The 17,006-nt window shown below is 40.8% G+C and overlaps 1 protein-coding gene across 1 annotated transcript in view; it reads left to right on the forward strand.

The window, feature by feature from the left end:
- Positions 1 to 16,061, forward strand: part of GNB1L (G protein subunit beta 1 like) — a 47,850-nt gene extending 31,789 nt beyond the window's left edge. Inside the window, exons 5-7 of the mRNA XM_056504026.1 lie at positions 489 to 587; positions 5,251 to 5,466; positions 9,929 to 16,061. Of these exons, the coding sequence (XP_056360001.1) occupies positions 489 to 587; positions 5,251 to 5,466; positions 9,929 to 10,195 (582 nt within the window). The 3' untranslated portion in view covers positions 10,196 to 16,061. The remainder of the gene's footprint in view (positions 1 to 488; positions 588 to 5,250; positions 5,467 to 9,928) is intronic.
- The last annotated feature ends 945 nt before the right edge of the window (positions 16,062 to 17,006 follow it).

A 17,006-nucleotide genomic window follows, 5' to 3' on the forward strand; every position in this document is an offset into this window, starting at 1 on the left:
GATTTGTTCGTGCAGTCAGCAGTAAATAAAAAATCCCCTTTGCATATATACACTGCCTGTATTGCCATGAGAGTTCTGTGTTACCACAAGAGCACAGAGGAGACAATGCAAGTGTTCACAGGTGAATATGGCCAGAAAATTAGCAACAGAGCTGGAAAAGGGGGAAAGAAAGCAGGGGTGTGTGTTCAGTATTATCTGTTGTGTGCACAATGTCATCCACTGTTTGAGAAGAAGGTTGTAATTAAATAGAAGAGTGGAAGATGCATTCACTCTAGCAGTTTTGTCTGGTCTTTCCTAAAACAATGCACTTCTTTAGCTAGCTGTAGATTCCCCTTACAGCTCCAACTTAACATGCATTCCTCTATTTCCTCCAGACAGTTTTTACTGGAAGAGCTTATACTAACCTAATCACCTTAAAAGACTTGTGTTTTTAACAGCAGAATTTTGACCTGGAGCCTGACCAACTCCTTTTGTTTTCCTGATGTCAGGTTCAGATTTTGGAGCTGCCATCCAAGACGTCAGTCTGTACCTTGAAGCCAGAGGTGGGTGCCAAGCTGGGCATGCCCATGTGTCTGAAGTTATGGCAGGTAAGGCAAGAGCGCCTGCTAATTGTGAAATGTTTTCCCTGTGATTCATTTTATATGAAACACATGAATCTTTCTTCACTTGGATTTTGATTTATAATCAAACCAATCAAGTAATTATACTATTAAAGGGGGGAAAGATTTGTGAACATCCTTAATGTAACTTTCAGAGCTTTCCAAGCTTTAATGGAAGATTTGCAAATGCTCAAGGAGAGCTTTGTATCCTTAGGATAGATGCAGTTTTTGCATCAATTAAGAAGAAAATGAGTGACTTACCAAAGCCAGTTGTTTGATATGGTTTCTCACTGCATTAAGAATGATGAGAAATGTTTGGGTTGCTTAAAAACAGTGGTTTTAATGGCAGATTCAATTCACTTCAGTGCCCTCGGGATGAAGAAACACTCTGTGAACATTTCTATTCTATTCTGTTCTAAGGGGAACAAAATATTTGTGGTAGTAGTGACTACGGACAAAAAGGTAAATAAAAGTAGTTAGTGAAAAAAACCCACATTTGCAAAATATTTAGCAAATAATGTTTATGGGCTGCCAACAGTGAGCATGAGTAATACAAAAAGGTGGCAGTAGAGGGAGAAAGGAGTTCAGGTGATTGGCTTGAAATCTCCAGAGAATTGGTGGCAAAGCTGATTCCCATGTAATCCCCTGACAACACACTGCTACAGGTCTACAGGACCAACTGAGCTGATGCCAGGGTGTAATTCCTGCAGGCTTATTGGAACATTTGTGTTGATTTTGTTTGAAAATATTGTCAATCAGAGTTTGAGGCCTCAGTGTCTTTACCCAAGATCCTGAACTGACTGAAATCTAGAGGAATTCAGTTGCTGACTTCAGACAAAAGCAAAGAGAGGCCACAGTTGAAGTTCCATGCTGTAATTAAAAACTAGGAAAAAAAAGAGGAAAGTAAATAGGCTGATTAGTCTTTTGTTAAACAAAACTTCTCCCAAAAATGGAATCAGTGTTCAGTGCTTGATGAAATGAATGGGTCTTTCTGTCTCCTCAACATTTTTTAATAAGATGGAGATAACTGTGGAAATGTTTAGTGTTGAAAATTTTTCTTGCCTGTATAAGAAGTCCTCTGTCTTGCTGTGTTTTCTACATGCATTAATATTGTTATTCCTCTAGGAAGCAGAGCAGGTGCAGAGTATTAATTTTATATAGTTTTTTATTTTGTTGCCAGTGGGGATAAAGCAGAGGACTGGGAACTGGAAGAGCTAAATTATTCAATGCAAATTCTGACTTTGAGAACTCGCCATAACTTCCTAGACTACACCAGGAAAGTATAGATAAACCCCTAGAGTCTCACAGCTGTGTTTGTTCTTTTACAAATGTGTGCAACTTGGTTTAAAGGCACAAGGAAGAGGATACCCTTAAGGGAAATAATTGCATGTGGTGTACCAAAGTGGTGCTCTGCATACTGTTCTGTGGTTGCACTGGAAGTGGCTCTCTGAGTAACCCTGTAACCATAAACCTGTAACCATAAATGAGAACATGAGCTCACCCAGCTGCACCCCTTCCTGAACAGAGGCCCTCCAGGATTTCTTTGTACACGGCTGTGTTGGGCAATACAGACGTACCCAGATGAGCACTCCCAGCCCAGCACTCAGGGGTTGCCTAAGAGACTATTTGATGTTGCTTATGGCACAGTAAATTAACAAGTTGAAACAGAAGCTGACAGGGAGAGCCCCATAAAGGCCTGAAGAAAGAGTGCTTGGGATAGTTGTCTAATGAGAGTTTGGGGGCTGCAGCCAGGTACCATCGTATTTTTCTGCAATTCAGGGAAAAAACAAACCTCCCCAGCAGCAGCATGAATGAGAAACTTTGCTATAGAGCAGAAGGCAACTGAGGTTAGGCTTCTAGATTAAGCCTCACTGGCTTCTCCTAAGCAGTCAAAAAGCTTGCAGCTATTTATTTTGTTCTTTTGAGCACATTTCCCCCTTATATTTCTAGGTTTTTCTTTAAAGATATTAGTTCATTCACTTTCTTTTGAAAATTCATGTTCTTAAATACATTGTCCCTTCAGTTTCACACCTTCCTGCTATTACTAATTGGGTGGAGTAGGATTTGTAGGAGTAAAGATAGTCTTTCCTTAAATTTTTTGCACTCTTTGGGGAAGGCATCATATTGCATAATGGTGCAAACAAAAAAATTCAACAAGAATAATACATGTTGAAACTGGAAATGCCGAGTTATTACTTTATATAAACTATTGCAATTATTCCTGTTGGGTTGACAGCAGATCACCTTTTCTTCCTTCCTTGACAGTTATCCAAATGCAACAACAAAATACTCTGCTTAGGAAGAACAATGATTTATAATTTCATTTTCCTACTGAAACAGAACATAAATGGTGAGACTTCTCTCCAGCAGTGTCTGTTATTGAGAATTGAAATAAATAGGCTGTTGTGAAGCACTGCTTGGTGAATCCAGCTCAGACTAAGAGCTCCACTTATCTTTCAATAACTTTTATTGTTTTAGTTCTTGTACCCATTGAAATAGTACACTTCATAGATTAGGAAAGTCAGGAAGAAGTAGTGTGGGAGACCTACATTTCTTAGGAAACAATATTTGGGTTTTCATACACACCAATCTTAGATCTCACTTGCAAATTACTGTTTTTCAAATCTAAAGTGCAATACCCACAGCACAATAAAAGAAAGGGTTTTGCTTGGCATTCCCGAAATGCTGAGCACTCACCTGTCTCTGCCACCTGCGTAGGAGTCAGGAACTCCTGTGGAAGCCACCATCCTGCTCGGAGGGAAGAGGAGCTGATGTGTTTCACTGCCTAATGACAGCCACAACTTCTGTGAAACCCCAGCTCTGAGGGAATTGTGCTCACAGAAGAGCAGCACAAATAATTGGGTTTTTCATGTTTAAACTGGGTGCTTTCTTTAAACTTAAAAACTTTGAGGATTTTACTCTATATTAAATACAGATAAAATCTGGAATACTCATTTTATTCAGATTTTTTTTAACTTTTTTGATATCAGGTATAAAAAACCAGATATTCTTCATCCAAAATACCTGATGAGTTAACATTAATTCACATATATCTGACTTCATGTATGAATCAATGTATTCATTGCTCTGATGTTATATTATTTTAGCAAATCAAAATTTTTACAGAAAAATTGTCCGTAACTCTGGGCACCATGAGAAACCTGCTTTGTGCGCCTTTCTAGCCAGAGCATGCTCGCTACCTTTTCAAAGGAAAAAGGATCTTAAAGGAAGGAGGGAGGCTCCTCTGAGATCCCAGGTGTGGACAGATGCATTCAGAAGGATGATACAGGGGATTTCCTAAATTTACAAGGATTTCCCCTTGGTTTCCTTCTTTTAAGGAGCAATGTTGTTCCCTGCTCAGGGAGCTCTCTTCCTCAAACACTTTTCTAGACTGAGTAAGGCCAAGGAAGCACATGAGGCTGGTATTGGGCAGTTATGTTACTCAAACCACCCATCTCTTGTTTGTTTAAATCCCCCCAGAACACAGAATAACCAGAGGGAGAACAATCTGGACCATTAGTGGAGCAGTGAGCCTTTGGCCACTGCAGGTTTGTATCATGACACTGACAGCCAGCGAGTTTGACTTCATTCAATAATGTGAAACTGCGAAAAATTAATTCTTTATGCTCTTTACCTTTATCTTAATTGAATACTAAGCAAACAAATCCTATAGGAGCAGATGGTGTTTGGAAAGATCTGAATACCTTGTTGGATACTTTTCTTAGATGAGGTAGTAATAATCCCAATGTCTATTTTGATATTTCTTCTCCTATTAAAGAAATAACTGGCATTAACAGATTCCACTTTTTTTAATTGCTTTTCATTAGGAATTAGCATCTTCACTCTGGTAACCAGGTACTGCTTACAGGATCATTAGTCTTTTGACTGGAGCAATGATGAATATTTTCCTTAAGTGTGACATGTAATCCAGTAATGTTCCCTTCTTTGAGTTATTTCAGAGGCTTAAATAAATTAGGTGTCTGCCCAGGGTGCCCTGCCCTTTGGCCTGTGACATCATTAATCAAAATAGCTTTCAATTGGTTACAGTGGGACTCGGGCGCCCGTTAACCCCTTGGTGACTGACCCGGCAGTTCCTGCTGGGAGGTTCAGTGTTTGCCTTCAAGCACTGTGGGGTACTTGGGCAGGCAATCCCTCTGTGCAGCCCTGCACCTGGCAGTGTGGAACTGGAATCCCTGAGCATGGCACTTCACAGTGCCCACACAAGTTTCTCTGTGGAATTTTTTCTGTGAAGTGCAAAGATAGTTCAGACCATGAAGTAAAGCTCCTGGAAATTTCAGGCAGGCTCTTTTCAGTTGTTATAGAGGGCAATAGTTTGGATTTTCAGAGAGAAATTTTCTCCTTCTGTTTGTGTATGTATATAAACATACATATATGTATGTGTATGTTAAATATGTATAATATATATAAAATTTATAATTTGCTATGTAGGTATAAAACCTTTAACTGCATATTACCTAGTAATGCTTTCTGTAAGTGGATGGAATATCAAAATTTGACATCACCTAAGCTTTTTTTCACTTCTACACCAGTCGCAATTTTAATTTATTCTCTTGGACTAAAACCTACAAGGGATGGTAATTTTCTTAACAGACTATTAACTTCTCAAACAATTTTATTTTTCCTTAATCAGCTCAGCTGTGGTTCACAACCTGTGCTTCTGGCTGGCTATGAAGATGGATCAGTTGTCCTCTGGAATGTGTCAATGGGAAAAGCGTTGAGCCAACTCAGTTGCCACCAGGAGCCAGTGATGAGCCTTGACTTTGACTCAGAGAAGGCCAAGGGGATCTCGGGCTCGTCTGAAAAGGTGCTTAGCATCTGGAGCCTCAATGAGCAACAGAACCTCCAGGTCAGGATCACTGGCCCTCTAGTGTCATTTATCCCACTTTGCACTAACAGTTTGATAGACTAAAAAAATATTTAGTCATGAAGAGGAGTTGTTGCAGATCTCTAGCTAATTAATCACAGACTGGTTAGAATGTCTGTGCTATGTGACTAGACTTAGCAAAAGATGGTGAGGATTTAAAAAAAAAAAAAAAGAAAAAAACCCTCTCTCACATGTTTCTGGTTTTACCAAAGTTGCAACAGTCACACAGACCCAGCATTACTCAAGCCATAGCCTTTGTATCTTCATTTATCACATTGGTAGTATCCAGCTCTTGGAATGTCCTAAACATTATAAATGAGTTATAAAAATGAGAAACAAAGGATTGCTTTTCTAAAGGTTCTGCTTGAATGGTTATAGCAAGCTTTCCACTGTGGGAAAGACAGAAGTATTCTATTAAATACTTCATGAACAGAAAGAGTAGGAGTAGCCCAGCTAGCACCAAGAGGACATGAGGTTTAGGCACCTAGCTCCTTTTGGCACCTAGTGGGCCCAGCCAGAGACACAAAATCAGGCAGTGGGCTGCCCCAGTTCATGTCTGTGGTACTGTGAGTGGCTGGGATAGAAGGAGGTTGTGTAATCCCAGCTCAGGCCGTGCTAGGGAATCACCATAAATACTGCTTTAATCTAGACAACTTTAGCAAGTGTTCCAGCAGTGCCAAGGCATTAAGTATGATCTGGAAATGCAGGTGTGGAAATAAAGTGCAAAAAGGCTCATGAAAATTGAAGCGGCCCATGCACAGTCTCTCCACTGCTGGGTGCTTTAAACTCATCACCTGTGGGACACTGTAAAGGTGTGGAATCTGTGAGGTATCACCACAGCACCTACATTTCTGGGGTGGCAGGGCACTGTGCATGGTGCAAACACATCCAAACCTGGTGAAGTTTGGAGGACGTGGCACTCACTGAGGAGGCAGCTGAACCTTAATACACAATACAATGCGACATGAAAGAGGCACTCTACACTCTGAACGAGTAGTGAAGGTCCCTCATACACAGTTGTTATGGTTTGGGTTTGCTTCTTTTTTGGTCCTGTTTGCCCTCCCCTTGCCCAGCCTCCCCCTGCTTGTCACCATCTGCACCAGGTATCCTTAACTCAGGGAATTGGAAGGAAGTAAGCATCCCAATAAGAAACTTGGTATTGAGACTCATTCTGTAAGATCAAAGTAACAGAAATCTGACATCATGAGAGACTTCTTAAATTTTCAAATACTCTGGTGGTGGAAAGAAAGTTGTTCTTTCATATTAATTATAGCAAAATTTTTTCCCTAAAGTCAAAGAAAATACTGTTCTTTACAGCATATTTCACTTATCAGTTAACTGTATGCAGGGCTACAGGTACAACTCACAGGAGAAACAGCTGTCCACCTGTAATATTCCAAGTATTTTTTTTCACAAGGTATTCCCATTCCCAGAGGATGTAAGATTAGCTACACCTTCAGTACCTCACACTGAGAGATAGAAGGTTGCCTCAGAAGAAATTTGAATGCCAAGTATTAGAAGCTACAAGCAATGTTCCTGTGCTTCATGGGAGCATGAATGCCCTAAAAAATGCATCTTTCATGTGAGCACTAGAGATTGTCAAGGACATAGATTAAGTTTTTTCCACTATTGCATTAATAATATAAACCAGATGCGGATTTTTTTTCCCTGACATTCCAGGTACCTGAGGTAATGGTAGACGTTAGAAAGCCACTCAGTGGCACATTATTTTTATTCTAAAAGGTTTTAATAAGTAACCGTGGTGCACAGCTATCTGCCGTTGGAGAGGGAATGATGCAATGATGGTACTGCAGCTCTGTTTTAAGTGGCAGTGTTCCAGTGTGTCAATGAATAGATGATGAAGGTAACTGTAGAGTTTATTGCTATGAGGAAAGTTTGTATTGTCTTCTGCAGGAAAGTTGCTGAAATCATCACTGTCAGCAAATGACAGGATTGGTTATGTGCCTTCTGATTTGGATGAGATAGTGTAATTATGTGATGATGTTTATGGTAGAATGTAGGAGGTAAACAGCTTCTGCAGGTGAATAAACAAAGAAGAACTTAAGAAATCTGATAACCACAAAAGCTTCTTTTTATATGACAAAAGAAAAAATCCTGTAAGCTGTGATGTAAGTTTTGTTGGTTCGGTTGCTGGGGCTTTTCCCCCAAATTCTGAAGTTTAGTTTGCTGCTATTTTGGTTATTTTCCTAATAAGCTGAGGGGTTGAAGACGTGCTTTGGGTGTAGATGCAAGTGTCCTTGGTTGTGACTGGCTGAAAGCAGCTCACCTGTTTTTACCTCTTTTTTTTCTTAATTACAAGCTGGTTTTCTGGTTAGGAAATTATGTTGGTATTTGATGGCTGTAGTTAGTGACTTACTGTAGTAAGTCCTGGGGTGATCCAAATCCTGGCAGTAGGATTACACCTGGCTGCATATACCTTGAGCAAGTTTTCTCCTTTGTGTTGCTTTTCTCATTCACTCTTGTATTTGCAGATCATGCACAAATGCCCACTGTTCCCTTATGTTCCATAGCCAACAGGCATCACCATTACAGGCTTCCTTTTCAAGTTGTAGCTTGCTGAGGACATGCCATTTCTCCAGTTGCCCTGATTGTGCTGTATGGATCTTGCCCACATAATTGACATTAATGATGGGAGCACCACGCCTGGGATTGGTTATAGCCATTAGCTAATAATCTCAGTTATAGAGTACGACCCATCCTACATTTGCCAGACTGGTGATGTAAGGAATAAATCCTTCCCTTGCCAGGACATTTACACCAACAAAAATTTCACTGAGACCATGCTGCATTAGGCCTATCCTGGGGAGTTTGGAGCACATGTGCTAACAAAAAACAGGTTTTACAGCAGCAGCCCCACCAAGAGGTCCCCATACAGCCTGCTATTTCTCATTAGGCTTAAGCAAAACTTGCTGCCCTCTGTTCTGAATTCATTGTAGACACATTCTTCAGGTCTTTGATAAAGAAATGTATAGAGCATGCAAGAAGCATGTCAAGTTTCATTCAACCTTTTGTCTTATCAAACTGCACAACTCTCGCTGTTTGAGTAGCTAGCTGGGCAGTTCTTATATAGTTGAAAAATAATTGCTTATGGCTTTGTACCTCTAAGATTCTAAGATGTGTTCAGCTGCATCTGAAACAAACCTTGACCAACATTTCTGGAGTTCTCTACATCCAATATAAAGGTTAAAATTATCTGCAATAATATGTCTTTATAATCCTGTACTAGCTGTGCATCATGAAATGTCCTTCAAGGAAGAAAGCTTCTCAGGTGTGATGTGCTTGTCAATCTCTTCCTGCCTCAGACAAACAATAAACACCACACTGTGAATTAAAACAGGCACTGGATGATACTAAGCTTTGCTACAGGATAGCTACAGACTCAGGCTTAAGGAGACAGTGGCATTCATGTGTCGTTTCCCGTGGTACTTATAAATAACAGCATTCAGGGCCAGCTTTATAAGCCAAAGGTGTTTTCCCTGTTGTGACAGAAGCTGAGCTCTTCCAATACACACACACACACACATGCGTCCATATTCTGCATGTGTTTTAGAGGCAGATTGCTCACTCAGACAAGCTACCTGAGGTGAGAACAGCAAAGGTGTGTTACTTTGAACTTTGTGCTTCAAGAGAAACTTGTGTCAGTGAAGCAAAAATTTTTCTTTCCAGAGGCCAAATCCTGTGCAGCCCCAGTGCCTCCTGAAGGAAGCCAAATGCCTCCCAATTTAATTGTACCCCTCTGAAACCTGTGCCCCAGTAGTCTCCAAACAGTAACAAAGGGCTTCCAAGACTGAAATCAATAACTTGGCCATAATCCCCTCCTTGGATTTGGTGTAAATAGAAGTCCCTTGGGAAGGAGTACTAGAAATACAGATTTCCTGACACCGTAACCCAATTCCTGGAAGCATTTCTTTCTCAAGACTGACGTAAACGCTGCAACAGCTTATTGGGGGTTTTGTGAGGAGCCACAGTAGTAGAAGTGAGTAACAGGTAGCTTAAAAATCAGCTCAGAAGGGTCTCAGCCTGGGAATACTGCAGAAGCAGGGAAAATATATGGCCTTAGCTCTGAACATTGCAGCTCATACAAAAATAGCTGGAAGAAAAGGGCTAAGCTGTGCTCAAAACCTCGATTCAGAGCTTCACTTGTGACAGAATATATATAGCTTTAAATGCAAAATAAACTAAAAGCATACAGGAGTTGGGTTTATTTTGTGAGAATTGCTCTGGAGATGGAAGGCTCAAGTTAAGGTGTTTTCTGTCTATGTCTGTTGTTATCACCAAGCACCATCCACCACATGGTGAAAAGCTCCACGCTCCCTGTGTGGCACTGGTGTGTTGGGTGGGCACAACACCTGCTAAAGTACCAAAAGATTCCTTTGTCTTCTGTTTGGAACAACTAGAGCTCATTTGCAACTTTTTCACAAAGGTTTACAAAACACACGAACTTGTCAATGCTGGCATATCTGATATCACCATCCGTCCAGACAAGAAGATTTTGGCGACAGCCGGGTGGGATCATCGCATCAGGATCTTCGGCTGGAAAAAGCTGAAGCCCTTAGCAGTGCTGGACTATCACACAGCAACTGTCCACTGCGTGTCCTTCTCAGATCACAGCAGCCCCCGGGACAGACTGCTGGCAGCTGGCTCCAAAGATCAGCGCATCAGTGTCTGGTCCATATATGCTCAGATGTGACCCATCCTGCACTCCATGGACTAGGAAAACAGGACTGCTGAAGCAATTCCTAGCACTGGAATTCAAACGTGCATGTGGGGAAATGGTAGAATCTGTCTCCAGGCTGAAGTGAGAGTCCTAGGTTAATTCTTATGCTGCTTGTTTAAGCTATAAGTTTTGTCTTCCATAAAGGCAAGTGGATTTTTTAAATTCATAACAAGCAGAACAAGGCCAGTAACAAACAAAGACCAAAGTTGCTTTGGGTTCTGCTACAAGTTTTGCAACACCTTTTCTTTGGCAGGTTGCTGACATAACTTGTGCCAATATCTTCTGTAAAAAAGGACTGGAATCCCTCAAACTGCAGTGGGGGCAGAATATGTCTGTTTGTAAGTCATTTATGTATCCAAGAATCTAAATCAGTGTAAAACATCACTCTTTCTTGAAAATTTATACCCATTAAACCACCTCCAGTGGTTTCTCATTGTCAGTTACTTTTTCTTCCTGGTAACTGAAAGGCTGTAAGAACACCCTTGATTTGTTCACACTTCTGTCAGTTTCTAACTTAAACCAACAGCCAGGAATGTGACTAGGGATGGCCTTCGGCATTTATGAATTTCATTATGCCTCCTGTCACCTCAAGCCTCACAATTAATCACAAGAAAGAAAGGGAAAAAATCTTCCCCAGCATTGCACTGCAAAGCTATGAAAAGCCTTTTACAGAGCCAGTGCTAAATCCTTTCCATAGACTGATGAGCTGAAGGATTTAAACTCGGCAATCCAATTAGCGCCCTTCTCCTTGGAGAGTTAGGGCTAAGTTTCAGCATGGCAAGTCTGGGATTCAGCTGTACAACTCCCATTAACATTTAGGGGAATCACATGGTTAAATCCTTATCCACACTGTGCAAATGGTTCCATTAACTTGTCATCTCTACAGTCATGGAAGCTGAAATTCATTCATGAAAGTTTTTTTGTTTGACTCACGAAGCAGAATTTGCATTCTTCTAAAGCATATTAGACACACACCAGTGTGCTGAGAGCCAGGGTACTGCTGGACTTGGTCACAAAGCTCCAGTGACAACTGTGTCTAGGCTGTGCACTGTTGATACTTTATTGGAAATAATTGATTCTGCTTTGTAGAGAGGTGGAAATCAAAGAAAAAGTGACCAAAAGTGAATAGCAACATCAAAGACTTTAGAAATTATTTCAGGAAAATCACACATGCAAATTAAGGTCTGGGTCTGTTATCCAGCTGTGCCTTGCAGACAGAATATTGCTGGACTGAAAGCCTTGAGCACCCAGCCTGATGTTCTTTACATTAAAACACAGAACCAGGATACTGTTGCCAGGCTTTTCTAAATAAAACGTGGCCTTACACATTTTAGAGTGTGGTGACACTTTAAATAATGCATTTCTTTGATTATTTCTTTACTACTCAGTAGCTGAATGGAGGATCACATTGCAGTTGAAAGCTAAAGCCTAATTTTGAGTGATCCTGAGTCAAGGGGAGGTGATGGTGTTCATTACATCTACCAGACAGAGTTGCACATCTCCACCCATCATCCACCTCCCGCACAGAAGGAGGAGCTGTCCCCCCTGTACAAGCAGCTCCATCCTCAGCCTTGTGGAATGAGATGCAGTCACTCTCCACAAACCTGCTGCTGAAAGAAACCTTGTATTTTGTTCTTTTCCACATATCTCAAAGTAGGTCAGAATTGGCACAAAGAAGCAATGAAATAAATAAATGGAAAAAGTGTTGTTGCACGTGGTTGAGGGGCCTGTCCTAGGGAGTTTGCACAGAGATTTCCTTTTGCCTGTGCTGTCTAGTACAACACAACACACATGGCCCAGAGGGTGCCAGCATTCCTTCTCCATGGCAGCAAACAGCAGCCTCCACTGCTGGGCAGTTTCCACAGAACTGAGCCATAGGTTTAATACTCATCCAGCAGGAAAGGAAATCCAGGGTCCACCCATATTGGGCAAATGCTTATTGTAGGAAACAATTTTTGATGCAAATACTCTGGCATTTGCACAGCAGAACCCCGCTGGAAAGAAGGATTAATAATACCCCATGCCTTATTAAAAAACACTATTAGATCAGAGCCTGAAAGTTAGGAATTCTTGAGTATATTTTCTCTGCAAATTGCCATTTACTGTCAACATCTGTGTCTAAAGTAATTAGGAAGACTCATAAGCAATGTTTAGATTTATAAATGGGTCTTTTGGAAGATACTCTAAAGATTACTGGGTACATACATCTACCTTACTGCCTTTTGCTGGGAGTTAAATATTTATGTTTGTCTGATTAGGTAGATTTAAAAAAATGAGGACATGAACTGCATCTCAAGACACACAGCTGAGAGTTTCATCAGCTTCAGGAGGAAGGACACCGGTTGCAGGGCTGCTTGCAGGAGCAGGGCCATCCTTTACTTCCCATTACCAAAACACTATCCATGCCATACTTTTTCAAAATATAATTAATTAATTAACTTTATATCATTACTGATTTTATTTAAACAGTAAACAGAATTTTCTTTCACATTATAGTTTCCTTGAAATGAGCAACAAGACTACACTAATTTGACTTAGAGTTGAGCCTAAATGCCACAGTTTGATTGTGAATTACAGTCTTCTAACAGTTTATTTGGCTAAGGAACCAACCTGGACTTCCCCAAAGAAGAATGGTTTCCAACAGGAAAGACAGTCTGTATTAGTATAGGCTGTAAAACGTAATTGCCTGATTATTACTGTAAAATACAGATTCTGATTGCATCTAAGAAATTAACATTTTTAAATTTAAAAAAATTTAAATGTACAATTGTACCATGAGCACAGTTGTCATTCAAGATTTCCACTGACTTGCTAGCAGAAGCGAAGAGCCACCTTAAGATGCTGGAGTTAGCTCTGAAACCTTACCTGCCAAAAAGGAACAGGGCTAGCCTGTACCTGGCCTGGAGGATTCAGGAGTGAAGGTGATGACAGCTAAATTATTACCAAAGGCTTCCTCCCAGGAATCACCGTCTTTGGCACCCTGAGAGGGGAGAAAGCAGCCGACATTAGTAAAGTAATAGAAATAAATCCCAAACACCAGCATTTGTGCAGCAATTACATGGAATATTTATCACCACTGGAATGAATGGTGATCTCTGACCCTCTAACATTATTTGCAAATTAATCCATTACTTACAACTCCTTTCTCTTATCAGTACATGAGCCATACAACACTGCAGTCCTTAGTGTAGATGAGCAAGGAAAGAGGAGGTTAATTGTGTTTGTAGTAATGAGTGAAAAAGGAAGTAAGCTGGGGGCATGCAATGAGGCAGTTGTTAAATTTAGTCCTTTAGAATGCAATTGCTACAGCAAGCCAGAAAATTACTCTGCAGCTTGACTTGGACTCTTGCAAAGGTTTGAGTTTAAAAGAGCAGATTTTTATAGTTAAGCCAATACTGGCTTCTAGACTGCTTTTGTTTTTAGCATATTTAGGATGCATCTACAAAGCCAACTTGCAAATTAATAAATCTTTCCTTTAATTCAGTGTGCCAAGAACAAAGATAGAACACTGACTACTGCAGGAGCCATGTTAGTGATGTAAACCAAAGGACTGGGGATTAAACAAGGATTACTGAGTGCTAAATCAATGTGTTTCCTTTTCTGGCTGTGTGTCTGTGGTGTGAAAGTGTGGATCCTTACATAAAACACGGCACATGATTGCCTGGATTAATACTAGACAATGTTACAGCAGTGCTGCGGCACAAAGTTTGATGTTTAAGCATGACCATTGTGCTACCAGGAAAGTGACAGCCATGGCTAAGGAAAAAGGCAGCAGGGTTTCTGCTAAAGCGTAATAATCTGAAATTCCAGCCTGGGTCCCCCACTGTAGCTTTTCCAAGTAAACTTGGCTGTGTTTGTCTATGTCCTACTTTTCTGGGGCATGCTGGAGGTTTCTTTTATAATGTGAATTAAGATCATAGGGGGAGTTGGCAATTCATGGCAAGGACCTCAGAGTATCAAATAAAATTAAAATACAATCTCTCCTCAGTTGGGAAAGTTTTGCTCACCTGATTAGTGATCTGAACTACAGCTGTACTTCCAATCAGCAGTGCTGTGTACTGCTTTATTCTGACCTCAGAGGAATTTGACTTGCAGTTTGGCTGGTAAGAAGAGGAGAAAGAAGAAGGGCGGGGGTAAAATAAAACAAAGGAGCAACTTGTCCCTCTGAGTTAGGTGATAGGAAGACTGTGGAAGGTATGAAGAGCCTTGGAGCAAACCACCAGCCAGATTCTCCATGGGAGGGGGACAAGGATGGCAGGAAGAGGACCTGGTGGAACCATACAGTGATAGGTCTGGCCTCTAAAACTCATACATCAACTTACTTTTGTATCAGACATATTTGCTTTTACTTCCCCAGCATCCTTTATTAAAGGTGTCAGTACTCTCAGAAATCCTGTAGACCACAATCTACACCTCTAAATAAGCGTGTGCTCACCCAGAGGAGAAAAATGTATTTATTTCTGTTTCTGAAGGGTCATAAAGCCAGAAGCTGCAGTGCCACAGGGGATAGCAGCAGGAAGGACTGAGGTCCTGAAGCAGTCATGTGCCCTGCAGGAGAACCACTCTGGAGTATTAATTATGTCCTCACAGGAGAGTGACGTGGCAGTGAAAAAATCTTAATTCTAATAATTCTCAGTTACAATTTCTAATTATTAAAAAAAATAAAAGGGAATTTTAAAAGCTGTTAAATTTCCTTGAGATTACAGCTAGATGCTGTTTTCTTCTAGTTTTTATTCTCAGTATATATACACTAGGGCAGCAAAACACGATAGAAATCCTCAGATGCTTTCTGGACAGCAATGATCTCTCTTTCCTACCAGTGGCAGGACTGATTGAGCCTGATTATGTCCAGATCAGGAAATCTAGCCAGGATGTTCAAATGACGAGCCATTATTCTGCTCAATAGCTCTGGCACCTCACACATGCAAAAATACATTTTTCAGGCCCCCATGGCACTGCTTGCTATAAACATGTTCTGACACAGGCAAGAAGGCAGTGGGTGCACTGGGTCTACGGAATAACTTTTAACATGACAGAGAATGTCTGTGTCATTTGTCCTGATGGTAACTTTAAAAATAGCTGATACGAAATCTCAGTGATTTGTGGATGCATTGTTTGTGTTCATGGAAAAGTATCTAGGCTGCTCTTAACACTTAGAGTAAGTATTGTCTGTTCAGATTTTTTTGCCTCAGATATTTTGATGGCGTGCAGACTTGGCATCCTGCTAAATAGAGACATTGAGTCTTTATAGTTTTATCTCTTGAGCCCATCTGGTTTGAAGTAGTTGACAACAAGCAGGAAAGCAAGAAATGTGCAAGGCAGTGCCTCAAGTAGAACCAGCCTGAAGGGCCTGCCTCTCCCCTTTCCAGATGATGGCTTTGCCTGCAATCCCTCCACTCTCATGCTGGCTCTTCTGCTCACGGTTGGGGCTCACAGCCAGGCAAAGGTCAGGCTGAAGCAGCCAAGCTGGAGCACTGAGAGAAGGAGAACTGTTACCCCCTGGAACAAGGAACAATGGGAGCACAAAGCAAGTGGAGTAGAATGCAAATGCTAAGACCCTGCCCATCATCCAGGCTAAAACCAGTGACAAAAGCAATAGTGCTAACACCTCACACTAAGGTGCTTCTGTAAATTTTTCATGTTGTTTATTCCATTTTTCACTTCTTTTTTTTTTTTTTTTTAATTTAAAGCCCAAGGACATCAGTGTGAGTCCCTGGGCACCTGTGCAATCACTCCTGTGAAGGCAGGCACCGAGCACAGCAGTGGCACCTGAGGTGTCCTGGAGTGTCAGGGAGGAGTACACTGCAGGAAAACATTTCCTTTCCTTCTCCATCTCCCAGAGACCACTGAGAGCTGTTCACAGAGGTGCAGAACCCAGGCTGGAGTGGCCTCTGCAGGGCACTCACTCTCACAGTGCACCTCTCACAGGGATGAGAGGCTGCCCTTTGGCAGCTCCAGCTGTGCTGGGAGCAGGAGATGGAAGCAGCTCTACAGCCTGGCAGGATGGTACAACATGGAGCAGTGAGCCTTGAAAATGTGTAGGGCCTATGCTGCTCTATCTCCTTATAGAATTAGGTACTAAATATGAGTTTTCTGGCTCTTGTTCTTAATCACTTTGTTACTAATTCAAATTTATAATTTTAACCTAAATAGAAGTGAGTGATTTATTGTAATTATTTTGTATAGGCTGCTCTTAGTAAACCTTTTTTTTTTAATCTGGAAAAACATTTAATTTCCCAGATGGAAAGAACACATTTATCATACTTTACTTGGATATACTTGGCCAACTATTGCACATATATGCAAAACATATGTGACAAATTCAAGGCTGAATTTCATAAAACAGAAATGCTGTGAAATGTGATATAATAAATATATTACACAGACATATGTGGCCAATTTATAAAACTATGGTATCTTTGGTAAATTTATAATAGGTCATTTCTATTAATGGGGGGAAGGAGTTTGTTTTTTCTGGCATACGTAACACACATAATACTTTACACAGCCCTCTTGAAGGACATTAAGCCTTTGGAGAACAGACTTGTACATACATTGTGTATACAGGACATGTCTGAGTTTTTAAAAATTAATGTGTGTAGCTCTTCCTTTTTGCATTGATGTGTGTGTAACACACAGAGGGGGGAAAAAAGTATGAAATACTATTCTTTGAGATTTGCAAACTTCTAATACACTGTGTAGATCCCCACTGACAATGGGTGTTTCACCGTAACAGACAGCACGTTTTACATGCACATGCTAAGCTTGTGATAATGGCAATAAT

This window comes from Oenanthe melanoleuca, chromosome 15 (genome assembly GCF_029582105.1).
Source record: "Oenanthe melanoleuca isolate GR-GAL-2019-014 chromosome 15, OMel1.0, whole genome shotgun sequence".
Taxonomy (NCBI): domain Eukaryota; kingdom Metazoa; phylum Chordata; class Aves; order Passeriformes; family Muscicapidae; genus Oenanthe; species Oenanthe melanoleuca.